Consider the following 14,139-nt stretch of genomic DNA (forward strand, 5'->3'; position numbering starts at 1 on the left):
GATTCCCCAGCACCACATATACAGAAAATGGCCAGAAGTGGCGCTGTGGCTCAAGTGGCAGAGTGCTAGCCTTGAGCAAAAAAGAAGCCAGGGACAGTGCTCAGGCCCTGAGTCCAAGGCCCAGGACTGGCCAAAAAATAAATAAATAAATAAAAAGTTTGGTAGGTAATAGGTTATAATACAGTATTAAGCAGGAATTTCCAAATACATTGCACTGAGTAGTCTCACACATTTCATTTATCATTAAGTTCTCATAAAGATTTTACTGTGAAATTTCAGTAAGAAGTAGTGAATACTTGAATTGAAATGATGACTTAACATCCATTTCAACTAGTAAACATCTTCATTTATGGATTATACTAGGCCACAGAGGAATTATATATATATATATATATATATATAATCTGTAAGGACTAAACAAATAGAAAACATACATACAAATATACACACTAGCCACAGTAGCCACAGTAGATCAATGATCCCATTCAATTTGAATTATCTGCATATAATACTTATATCAATGGCAATAAACTAAAAGACAAGGAGCAACTTTTGTTGTTATACTAGAGGAAAAAACTTCTTAAATGTAAAGTCCGTGATTGCTTTGCAGTAATCAGTGCTCCTTGGAGCCAAGATCTGGGCATCCCTGGGCAGTGGGTGTTGAGTTCCTTATTTCCCAGTAAGGAGGCATCTGTGGGGTGGGGAAGCTGGGATACCAACTCCCTACATGGGAAAGGTTGGTGCATAGTTAGAATCAGAATCATTCTTGATATGAGGGCATGGCTGTTACCTAGATTCCTCTCCTCTTTCCAGAACTTGGTAGGTCTCCTTCAAGACTGAAACAGGCGGGAGTGGGAGGGGAGAGGTTTTCTGTGCTAACACAGGTGGCTGTTATCTGCCACCTTGAATCGCTGCAGAGTGCTTGGGTGTGGGTGGCATGGAATCAGTATCCTTCCCAGGTATGTGGAGGTTCCAGCTGCTGAGATCCAGCTCTTAAGCCAGCCTGAAACCACCCTCAGTTTTTTATTACATTTCCAGCTTTTTATTTTTCCCAGTGAGGTTTTAGGTTTTGAAATTCCAAGTAGCACAGCTATCCAGGAGCCATGTTGCAATTTGGCAGCAAGGCTGAGCTCGTCCTGACTCACTGCTGAGGAGTGGGTTTGCCTTTCCCTGCGTGGGCCTTCCATTTGTCACCAGACAGGGGTAGAGTGGGGAATCAGATCCCTTTGCCCATTTCAAAAATGGCATTCGTGTAGGTTGGGAGGAGAGATAGCCCTTCAAGATGCAGTACTCTGGGAGAAAGGGCAGATGGTTTTGGAGGGGGAAGCACTCACCCTTCCCTTGCTATTTCAGACCCTCTGTGATGGGATGAATTGTCTCTATGTCCAGCTGTGTCCGGCTGGGTGGTGGGCTCCCATTCCTGATGCTTAAGTTCATGCTAAGGTACAAGTAAAGCCCATGAGCTAGGCCACCGCTGTTGCCACCTCTAACCTATGAGCTAGGACACCACTGTTTCCACGCTCCCCACTTCTTTGGTGTCTATCTCTGTACAATTATCACTTACTGGCGGGACTTCCTCGATATGGAAAGCCTGAGGGGTCCTAAAGCTCTGCTTCTTCAGACTGAGATGAATGTGTTCCCTGTTCTCTTTTGGCCATCATCTCCTCCTCAACATTGAATTTAATCTCACAGCAGTGACAATGTCTATCAAGAAGGCTAAGAACAAATGCTCACAAGGAGGGAGGGAGATATGAGGGACAAGGTAACAAACAGTACAAGAAATGTATCCACTGCCTAATGTATGCATCTGTAACCTCTCTGTACTTAAGTTTGATAATAAAAATTTGAAAAAAAGAAAAGAATGAAGGGAATTGGAGCACTTTGCCACGAATCATGAAATTCCATGCATGCACTAGGGAAATCCATAGGTAGGTTCCACAAGAAAGTATAAAAAGCATGGGCACTCCCTGGAGAGACTGAAACCCACTGCATGTGTTTATGTAGATAGATAGATATAAATATTTCCCCTCCTTAGAGCTAACATATGATAGTAAGAATTTAAAAATGCAGTGATAGATGTTCCATAAATGCAATGAATATACTCCTTTAATAGACCAAGCACAATCTCATTCAAAATTACAGAGTACATTCCCAGCTCTGACGTACCTCGGTTTTCTAAGGCCACTAAGTTGTCTACATGGAATTTGGGTCTAGCATATTTTGAGAAGTAGAAAACACGTTGGTTGTAACACCTATTAAGGCTTGGGTTAGAGAAGAAATCCATCTATTAGCACATGTGCTCAGACAAGTACATCATGAAAATAACTCGATTTGTATGTGTAGAAAGTCTGGCAAAACTTACCTGTATGAAGGGGAAAGTTGAGAACATAAACGTGCAACACAATTTCTTTATTGACCTTGACTTATTGACATGTAGTTGCTGGTTTCACCAGCACCATTGTCTCCTTAGGCAATGGGAAATGGACACATTTGTAGAGGGGCTTGTACACAGAATTCTCACGGAATCCACTTTAGTCAACCAGTAATGTTCTCTGGCCCTTATGGAAGTTAGATGTGTGAATTGACAATCTGGGTATGATTCCCTAGTAATTTTGGCTGAAGTACCAACTGGCAAAGCTATGATGTGGCCATTCCACTGTGTATCTGACATGACATCCTTTGGTGCAATCCAGTTCCATCACCCCAAACACTTTGATCCCAATGGTTTCTTGACACAGATGTTGGACCAAGTACATCACAGATAACTTCATCCCTGGGGCCTCACTACCTGTGGTCTTGGAGGAAATCATGGCACCTGCGATGAAGAAGGAGAATCTACAAACATGTTGTGCAACTCGTGTTTTTCTCCTGCATGTAAGGCCGCAGGTGCAGAGCCCCAGGAAAGGGTTTTACACATTCTTCCTGGGGATTCATAAGAGGCTTCCAGGAAAGGTAGCTACAGTGTACAACTCTGCCAATAAAAAGACTCATGTGCACCTAGGCAGAGATACATAGACTATACACACAGGACACTGTGGGCCCCATTTCCAGAGAGAATTTCACCTTGGCACATGCTTCAGGGATGTGCCCTTTAATTTTCACACTCATTTTCCTCCAGTTTTCCCTCCCTGTCATATCCTTGACCGGCACTAGCTGCTTTTCTACCATGAAGCACCGAGCACACATGGATGGAGATGCGATGATTGCTGGGTTTTTCCCCCTCTACACTTTGGGAGCAGATGGCAGTGATGACGAAGCTCCCGGCAGTGAACACCACAAGCTGTAAGTAAATCCTCACACTGTTTACCTTTACTGTTTCTCCCCCTCAGGATGGGCAATGGCTGGGGAACTCTAGATGCTCACATGAATGTGCCCTGTCTTCTCAACCCTGACCTCCCATCCCTAAACACCAGAAACAGCTTTCTCTCATTATTTGATATCGTATCTACTGTGGAGTCATTTTCTGCTTGGGGTTTCCTTGCTTTCCAGGGGCTGTGACATTTCATTCTATTCCAGCATCCCTGTATCTCCCCCATCCTAGCAGTCATTGGGGAGGGTGAAGTTGTGTGTGTACAATTAAGCAAAGTCAGTGGTACACGTTTGTACTAAAATGTCGTAAACAACTTTCCTTCCCCACACACCAGTCATGTGAGATTTCTTGGCTAACACTAACATGGTGAAGGTATTTTTTTTTTAATTCTGATTGTATGCTGGTGGCTCATGACTGTAATCCTAACTACTCAGGAGGCTGCTCTCTGAGGATGGAGGTTTGAGGCATAACATTCTGTAAGCCCTTTATCTCCAAGGAAATACCAAGCCCAGGAAGGAGAGCTGTAGGTCAGGTGGAAGAGTGAGAGCCTTGAGGAAATAAGCCCAAGGACGGTATCTGGGCACTAGCGTGAGCAAACACACACACACACACACACACACACACACACACACACACACTGGCATTACAGGGATGAGCCACTAATACTTAGCTTGCTTTGCACTCTTGAATGGCCATTTCTCTCAAGGCTGTTGCTCTACCACTTGAGCCACACCTCCACTTCCGACTTCCTGTAGGTTAACTGGGGATTAGATGGTTAATGAGCTTTTCCACCACAGCTGGCTAAACTCAGGAACATCAGCTAGGATTACAGGTACAGGTAGTTTTAATTACTGGAGGTGCCTCCAGTTTTTAATTTTTATATACCATCACCAAAATGGTAATTCTTTCGGATTTTTTAAATTTTTATTGCTTTGAGTTAAGACAAATTATATTTTGAAGGGGTTCCATTGTGAGATTTTACATACATGCACACAGTAATCTTGGAACAAATTACCTCTGTCTTCTTGTATTTATCAATAAGGAAATTAATCAATAATTTTCAGAAGATAGCTCTGTGATCCAGAACATTCACATGACAACTGACTGATGGGTTTTATACTAGGTAGATCCAAGTACAAATGTGCATGAATGACTAATAGGAGAGTGAGTGGCCCACCTATGAATAAATATTAAAAGTCACCACTGAAATGAGAAGCCTCTAGTTCTCTAGGCATTTATGTGAAGAAATTTACCAAGAGAGAAACAGGCAATGAATGTACTCATTCTATCATCATGGGACCCTTTAAGGTAATCCTCTGTAGGCCCATTTCTTGCAACATTTTTTTAAAAACTGAATGTTGCAGCCTTGTTTGATTAACAAAGTAACTCATATATCTGGAGTATCTACCTCTTAACATCTACCACAGGGGAACAAGATTGAAATGCATATCCTCGCATGCAGCTCCAGGTCAGGCCATATCTCTTGAATCTATATATGCTTGATGAAATCATAACATAAACTGAGGGACTCAAAGCAAGATTTTTCACTCAGATGGAGCCAGTTCCTATAAGATAAAGGCAATAGAATACTTGGTGTCATGAAAGACTATTCCATATTGAATGGTCAAGAGGTTTGTGCTTTGTTGCATGTGGTACTAGAGAATAAGCAAGCTCTCTCTCTCAACTTAAGTAAGTTTCTGACTCTCATTCATGTCCCCATCCAGGGGCTGGGGATATGGCCTAGTGGTAGAGTGCTTGTTTTGCATACATGAAGCCCTGGGTTTGATTTCTCAACACCACATATATAGAAAAAAGCCAGAAGTGGTGCTGTGGTTCAAGTGGTAGAGTGCTAGCCTTGAACATAAAGAAGCCAGGGACAGTGCTGAGGCCCTGAGTTCAAACCTCAGGACTGGCAAAAAAAAAAAAAAAAAAGAAGAGGAGTCATTCATGTCCCCTAATCCTATATCCAAGCATAAGACTACATCCACATTCCATCCAAATAGTGGGTAATAGTTTAACATATTTCTTGGAATAGATGTAGCATTCAATCCATCATAGTTATAAGGTTTGAAATATTCCTAAATTTTGATGTTCATTTCCCAGGCTTAACTTCAAGAACTACCAGTTTGTTTTGGCCTTCACTTTTGCTGTTGAAGAGATCAACAAAAACCCTGCTCTTTTACATAATGTGACTCTGGGGTTTGATATCCACAATGTTCAGGTCGAAGCTTGGAAAACACTTAAAAATCCCTTTGTTAGCCTCTTTGGGAACTACAACATTCCCAACTACTCCTGTACAAGAGAAAACAAGTCTATAGCAGTACTAACAGGACCATCAGGAGTAATATCTGCCCAAATTGGGAAATTTCTGGACCTCTACAGGTTTCCACAGGTAAGAGTGAGCAGTTTAGCAACAGTTAAAATCATGTCTCATTTGGTGCCATTTCAGCTACTAGAACAGAATGCTATGGAGAGACTGGATTTATGAACTTATCAAAGTTTTAGATATTAGAGAATAGAAATTCAAGGTAGTGGGAAATATAGTCCCATTGCTTAGCAAGGATGATGGAAATGTTAGAACAGACAAATGAATTATTTGAAGTTTTAAGCCTTAACAATTATTTTTGTTTAAAAAAATGAGGAACTGGCTGGGGATATAGCCTAGTGGCAAGATTGCCTGCCTCGGATACACGAGGCCCTAGGTTCAATTCCCCAGCACCACATCTACAGAAAACGGCCAGAAGCGGCGCTGTGGCTCAAGTGGCAGAGTGCTAGCCTTGAGCAGGAAGAAGCCAGGGACAGTGCTCAGGCCCTGAGTCCAAGGCCCAGGACTAGCCAAAAAAAAAAAAAGGAACTGAAAAAATGACTTTAAAGTGTAAACATATGTTGACCTGGGTGATGATGGCTCACAACTGTAATGCTAGCTACTCCAGAGGCTTATCTACTTAACGAGCAAAAAGCAGGGAGTAATGTGTAGTCCACGTTTTAGAGAGCTATGCTTGAGAGATAAAGCTAGGAAAGTACATGAGGTCCTGAGTACATACCTCTGCGCACACATACACACACACACAAATACACACTCAGGTGCCTGTGCAAGATACGTTGAATGAAGTAAGTCAACCTCAGAATGAGAAAGGGGTCATGGGTTCTCTCTTACATGAAAGTTACACCTAAAATATGAACAAAAAAATGGAATAAATATGCACCACACACATATCCATATGCATATAGACAAGATTAAGCTGTGATGTGTAGTACAAAAAAGGATGGAATTCCATGGTATGACCATGCTCATCAACTGACAGCAAAACAACGAACACAATAAAAATGGAGCGTATGGTGTCTGAGGGGTATATGTATTAAGGGAATGTGCAAAGAGGCAGAGAAATAGGGAGTACATGGTTGGGATAATACACCACAATATTGAAGGTACATATGTGAAAATAGAACTAGGAGAGTCAACGTATGGGTAGGACTGTTACAGATGGGAAGATCTGATGGAAATGGTGACAAAGATCAAGATGCATGGAATGAACAAACTGATATGCAGTAAACCATTAAAAATTATTTTAATGCTAAAAGAAAAACCTACCTCCACCTACATCAACTGGTTACATAAAATACATCATGATTGACACTGTGGTGGATAGAAATATTCTCATTCATGGAGCATCCAATTTTCATTCCCTTTAGCTCACCTTTGGGCCTTTTGATCGTGCCCTGAATGACCATAAGAAGTTCCCTGCTCTCTATCAAATGGCCCCAAAGGACACATCGATAGCCACTGCCATGGTCTCCTTACTGCTTTACTTCAGGTGGAACTGGGTGGGACTGTTAACCTTTCGAGATGAGAATGGCTTGTGGATTCTTCCTGAATTGAAAGAAGAGATGGATAAGAATAGAGTTTGTGTAGCCATTGAGCTAGAAATCCAAAACCATATCATGCCATTAAACTTCATGACACTTTATGACCAGATAAATAAATCTTCAGCAAATGTCCTCATTATCTATGGTGATTATGAATCCCTACTCTATGTAATGATGTCTTTTGAGGAATATTTCATAAAAGGAAAAGTTTGTATCATGAATTCACAGTGGGATTCAACCATGAAGAGGAAATATTTCATGATAGGGTCATTGCACGTACCTCTCATCTTTTCACACCATCACCCAATTGTTTCCGGATTTACAGATTTTGTCAAGGCAATGAACCCTTCCACGTACCCAGAAGACTTTTACCTTGCTTGGCTGTGGTTTGTCTCTTTTAATTGCTCAGATTCTGAGTCTGACTGTGTAACATGGGAGAACTGTCCTCGTGATGCCTCCTTGGATTGGTTGCCTGAACACATTTTTGACATGACTATGTCAGTGGACAGTTACAATATATACAATGCTGTGTATGCTGTGGCCCAGGCTCTCCATGAGATGCTTCTTCATCAAGCAGAAGTACAAACAGTTGGAAATAGAAAGAAGACAGTGGCTTCCCACACACAGGTAGAGCTTTCTGTGTCAGGTGGCAAATACCATGAGCAAAGTCGCTTCTTAGATGGTTTCCTTACCATATGAAATTAAATATTTCAGGTATTTTCCCTAAACCCCAAGGAACTATACTAGTTGAAATGTCTGTGAGGCACTCTAGACATGTGTTCATATGCACTTCAGGAAAAACAGGCCAGTCACAAGGACAATGTTAATTCTATGTTCTATGAATTCTTTCACCTTCAAATTGCCTCTACTAATTATTACAAATGAGAGAAACCATGCCACCTACTTTTATTTGGGCCTGGATTACTTTACTTAATATGATTTATTCCAAGCCTTTTCATTTCCTTATGAATGGACTATGGCAATCTCTCTGATGGAAGCATAGAATGCCATTGTGTGTATGTATATGTGTATGTGTGTATATGTGTGTGTATATATATGTATATATATATATATATATATATATCACATCTTTCTGATCCATTCATCTACTGAGGGGCATCTGGGTTGGTTTCCTATCTTACCTATGGTAAACAATGTTTCAGTGAATACAGTTTTGCTGATATCTGTACTGTGGCCTTGTTTGTGACTATCTGGGCAAATGCACAGAAGTGAGATGGCTGGGTTCCAGGAGACCTCTATGTTTAATGTTCTCAGGAGCCTCTGTACTGCTTAGCAGAGTGGTTGGGCAAGTGTACATTCCCACCAACAGTGTGGTACTGTTCCCTTTTGGCCACATGTCCAAGAGCATCCATCATTTTTAGATTTCTCGCAAATGGCCATTCTTTCTCGAGCCATTTGGAATCACCATGGTGTATTGATTTGCATTTCCTGTATGGCCAGAGGTGTTGAGCATTTCTTTGGGTTTCTATTGGCTATTCTTATGTCTTCTTCAGATAAGTATCTCTTTATATCTTTAGCCCACTTATTAATGGAGTAGTTGTTTCCTTGAAGATTTGTTTTGGGGGGCTTTAATTTTTTTTAGTTGTAAGTATATTTTACATATTAGGCCCTTGTCGGTTGTATGGATATTGAAGATCATCTCCCAATCCATGGGTTTTCTGTTAATCTTGTTAGCTATGCCCTTTGCCATGCAGAAGTTCTGCAGTTTCATGCAATCCCGTTTGTACAACCTTTCACTCATTTGTTGTTTTTCTGGGTTAGTACCTAAGACCATATAAGATGCTGCTAAGTGGAAGGAACTCCAAGATATGGAAACAAGAGATTTTACTTTGATGTTCTTGTTTTAATGTACTATGTGAAGTTATTTCTTTTTCCTTTCATTTTCCCCCAGCGGTTTAGCTGGGGTTAATTGTGGTTCATTGTCACTGTATTGATTTTAATGCCCTGTGCATTTTATATGATGTTTATCTGAACTAAGGGAAGGGAGACAACAAAATGGTGAGACAAAGACAAAGGGCAAACCAGTGCAACAGCGATACTCACAAGACAATGGAATTGAACTTCACAACTTGGGGGTGGGGATAGAGGGTGGTAGGAATAGTGGGAGAGAAAAAAAGGGAGGGGATAACAATGTTCGACACAAAATGTACTCACTACCATATGTATGTAACTTTAAGCCTTCTATACATAACTTTGACAATAAAATTAAATTTTAAAATGAGAAAAGCAAAGGATCAATTACTGAATTAAATTTAACACATTTACATAAGTGACGTAATTTCCTTCTACTTTAGGTATGAATAATGTAGAAAAGACAAACTAGAGACATTCATAAAATTACTCCTTGTGGCAAACTGAAGCTAGGCAAGTGAAAATTGTCTCACTCATGACTATTTACTTGAAATTGCCTTCTCTTGAAAAGAGGCCTTTCACTTCTTTGCATGTATTCCTCTGTAGGTTTCCTTCTAGTGTACTTCATCAGGTATCTCTGCTATTCTTGAATTCTGAATCAGAAATTAAAGACAATCAGGAGCTTTTCTTAGTTCAGGTTTTCTGTCTTAATTCTGGGATATACTTCACCATAAGATGGTATTTTTTTTAGTTGCACCCTTTTCTGAAGAACATCCAATTTCACAATCCTGCTGGAGATCAAGTGATTTTGGATGAAACAAGGAAGTGGGAGGCAGAGTATGACATTGTGAACATCTGGACTTTTCCAGAAGGTCTGGAGCTTAAGGTGGAATTAGGAAAGTTTTTTCCACATGCTCTACATAATCATCAACTGTCTTTATCTGAAGATATGATTCAGTGGGCCATAGGAACTACAGAGGTGGGTTGGATTTAATTGTAAGAACATATAAATGATCAAAATTCACCCTTAAAATGTATATCTGGCAGGATGCCAGCAATTTAGGTCTGAATTACAACCTACTCATGAAGCTGAGATCTGAACATCGTGGTTTGAAGTCAGTCCAAGCAGGAACACCTGTGAGACTCTTATGTTCATTTAACCACCAAAAAGAAGTTTGGACAGTTGTAGCTCATGCCTGTAATCCTATGTACTCAGGAGACACATCCTCAGATTTAAAATTATATATGTCAGGTTAAAGCCTGACTGAATAGAAAAATCTAAGAGATGCTTCTATCAACCGAGCACAAAAAAGCTGTGCGTTGAATGGTTGAGTACTAACCTTCATCAAAAAAGAAAAGAAAACATTGCAAAGATCCTGAATTGAACCCTAGGATCTGTACCAAAAAATAAAAATTTATAGTTCCTAATGTTGATTTAGAATATTGTTATAAAATATGTATTCCATATTTCTTAGTAGGTTTGTAACACTTTGATAAAGTAGCTGGGAATTACATTATGTGGCTGAAATGTTTATTTTGCTCCCTTCCATGGAGTTTCATTCATTGGTTAGTTGGCTTGCTACATAAGCATACCTCTCACCAAAGTGTGAGATATTGAAAGAGACTGCGTGAAAAGGTTCTCACTTCGTGGCCACTGGAAAAGTAAGAAAAAGTTATGGTGGATATAGGGTTCCCATAACCCTATAAAAGGGAGGTCTGTGCATTATTTACAGCATACTTTTTAAGATTCGAAGGGTATTATTCCTCCTTGCTCTTCGTAGTCTCATAGAGGAATAAGAGACAACAGGAATTCAAGGAAGGTCCACAGTGTTAACCAATAATATTTACTTTCTCATCATTAATCTCTAACCTCCTAAAGGTCTCATACAACTCAGTAGTTCTACAGACTAGATAGAGATCAAAGCTATAGCACATAGGCCTTTTGGGATCACATGACATGGAATCTATAACAGCATTCAATTTACTTATTGGGTTTATGAGTATAAAAATATTATTGGGGGCAGGGGAAGGTCTGGGAATGTGGCTTAGAAGTAGAGTGCTTGCCTAGTATGCATGAAGCCTTGGGTTCAATTCCTCAGTACCACATACACAGAAAAAGCTGGAACTGGCGCTGTGGCTCAAGTGGTAGAGTGCTAGCCTTGAGCAACAACAAGCCATAGAGACTTCCCAGGCCCTGAGTTCAAGCCCCAGGACTGGCAAAAAAAAAAAATTACTAGGCATAATAAAACAATTCTTTGAAACAATGGGCTTTTTGGTATGTTAAGTAAGAGTCTGAACAGTTACTGATACCTATTTCCATCAGCGTCCTCGGTCTGTCTGCAGTGAGAGTTGTGGTCCTGGATTCAGGAAATCCACTCCGGAGGGAAAGGCTATCTGCTGCTTTGTTTGCACCCCTTGTTCAGAGAATGACATTGCTAATGAGACAGGTACGTTCATGGTGGAGGGGAAAATTCACACACTCTCCTGGAGTGTGCCAATCCATGCAGGTCAATGCAAAAAGTGGTGTGTTAGGATTGTAGGGTCAAATTTCTCTTCCTTCATTTAACAATTTAATTGCAACAGGATGATAAAGCTTTGGGGTGGAAAAAACAAACCTTGGGCTCTGAATTACCAACAGAATTATTTTTTTCTACTCTTTTGTATGCACGTGTATTCAACTTGTCAGTAATGTTAGTTGAACTGCTATCATATGAAGTGCAAAGCCTTGTTAATTACAAGGTCTTCATGTTCCTCAAAATTACCTTTCCAATACAAAGAAAACACCAACTTGTGCATCTTTATTTCCTTATGCCCAGAAATGTTCTTGCAAAAGAGCAAGTTCTGTGAGTTGTGATTGGGGTAAGAAGAACAAGGCTTGTGCACAGCACAATTTTTACAGCTTCCAAGACTGATTTGGTTCTCTGTTCTCCACCACATTACAGGGGCATAGAGACAAAATTTCAAAAAGGGCCACTCACACTGATGTTGTTTGTATTGCACAGTGACATAGAGAGATGGGAAAGCTTTATTAGGCATGATTTTCAGTGAGGTATTTGAGCTGTGCATCCAGGCTCAGGATGATTATGGCAGCTTGAAGAGGTGCAGAAAACAATTGTGACGATGTTAGAAACAACAGGAAATATGTGTGATGTTCACTGCAAAGGAAAAAGTTTCAATCAGGCTGAAGCAAAAGAGAATATGGGAAGGAAGGTGGGAACATGATGAAGACATAAAAGTAATCCTCAACGTGTCTGGTAATACTTGGTAGTATTTACTTCATGCTAGCAAGTACTGATATGTCAGAATTAACTCTACATAGGGATTTTCTAAGTTCTTTTTACATACTGGAAATGCACTAATGGTTATTTGACTTCCTCACCAGACATGGAGCAGTGTGTGAAGTGTCCAGATCACCAGTATGCCAACACACAGAGAAACCAGTGCCTCGGAAGATCTGCAAGCTTCCTGGCTTATGGGGACCCCTTGGGAATGGCCTTGGCCTGCGTGGCTCTTGGTTTATCGACACTCACAGCATTTGTTCTTGGGGTCTTTGTGAAACATCACAACACCCCCATTGTCAAGGCAAATAACCAGGCTCTAAGCTACATCCTGCTCCTCTCCCTCATCTTCTGTTCCCTCTGTTCATTGCTCTTTATTGGCCGTCCCAACACAGTCACCTGTATTCTACAGCAAACTACATTTGGAGTTGTGTTCACTGCAGCTGTTTCTGCTGTTTTGGCCAAAACTGTCACTGTGGTTCTGGCCTTCAAGGTCACTACTCCAGGGAGAAGAATGAGGTGGCTGCTTGTGTCAGGGGCTCCTAACTTCATCATTCCCATCTGCACCCTGATCCAGGTAACTCTCTGTGGAATCTGGCTGGGAACCTCTCCTCCCTTCATTGACACAGACACATACTCTGAACATGGCCACCTTATCATCCTGTGTAACAAGGGGTCCCTCACTGCCTTCTACTGTGTCTTGGGATACATGGGCTCCCTGGCCCTGGCCAGCTTCACTGTGGCTTTCCTGGCCAGAAACCTGCCTGACACCTTCAATGAAGCCAAGTTCCTGACCTTCAGCATGCTGGTGTTCTGCAGTGTGTGGCTCACCTTCCTGCCTGTCTACCACAGTGCCAAGGGCAAGGTCATGGTGGCTGTGGAGGTCTTCTCCATCTTGGCCTCCAGTGCAGGGCTCCTGGGCTGCATCTTTGTCCCCAAGTGCTACATCATCTTGATAAGGCCAGATAGGAATTGTCTGCATGGCTTCCGGGAAAAAAGACATCCTCATAGAAGTAGGTCCTCATAAGTTTAAACTTACATGTTTCATCAAATGTAGTCTTTCTGTCCATCAGATTCAGATATTAGTCTATATTGTTGTAACCACTTCAATGACTAAGTGACTCTTATTCATTTCTCTAGTAAAGTACAGTCACTAGTTGTAACCAGAGCCAGGTAAACTTGAATTTTATTCTGTATGTTTTTGGTTCTATTTACTCTCTACTTAGCTTATCATCTCCACTAGTATATTTTCACTGCTTTACCACTGAGCCATAGCTTCGCTGTTGACTCTTTGATGGTTAAGTGGAGGTAACATTCTCATGAACTTTCTTGCCGAGGTTGGCTGCAAACTATGACAACCAGATCTCAGCTCCATGTGTAGCTAGTATTTTTCTAAATTTTAAAGCACAACACTATGCTGCTTAATCCTCAAATACATTCCATTAATATTTTCCTAGTAGCAAAGTTCCATGTTTCATATACTCATTAGTGTTTTGTTTAATGTGTGTACATTTCTATTCACACATCTGCCTTTTTCAGTAATTCCTAAATCTGTTTTTTTTTTAGATCAATCTCCTCTTCCCCCATCCTCTCCCTCTGTCTCCTCTCCTCTCCTCCTCTTCCCATCTGTCTCGCTTTACTTTTCTCCCTCTCATTCTCTTTCTACTTCTCTGCTTTTTCTATATGGTTTTAGAATTTCTGCAATGGGTTACGTAGCCTACAAAAACACACTTCTGGTGTATATCACAATGTATTAGATTTATGGAGTAATACCTGTAGAATCCCTAATAGTTTGCTGATCCATTGCTGGAT

General features: G+C 40.8%; 1 protein-coding gene across 1 annotated transcript; it reads left to right on the top strand.

The window, feature by feature from the left end:
- Nucleotides 1-3,193: 3,193 nt before the first annotated feature.
- Nucleotides 3,194-13,354, top strand: LOC125342800 (vomeronasal type-2 receptor 116-like; the record flags this gene model as incomplete). Its single annotated transcript, XM_048335108.1, has 6 exons — nt 3,194-3,282; nt 5,414-5,702; nt 7,004-7,804; nt 9,801-10,028; nt 11,373-11,496; nt 12,432-13,354. Coding segments are annotated over 6 exons (2,454 nt in total), but the record flags the coding sequence as incomplete, so codon positions are not given.
- Nucleotides 13,355-14,139: the final 785 nt, after the last annotated feature.

The sequence above is a fragment of the Perognathus longimembris genome, chromosome 27, assembly GCF_023159225.1.
Source record: "Perognathus longimembris pacificus isolate PPM17 chromosome 27, ASM2315922v1, whole genome shotgun sequence".
In the NCBI taxonomy this organism is placed as follows: Eukaryota; Metazoa; Chordata; class Mammalia; order Rodentia; family Heteromyidae; genus Perognathus; species Perognathus longimembris.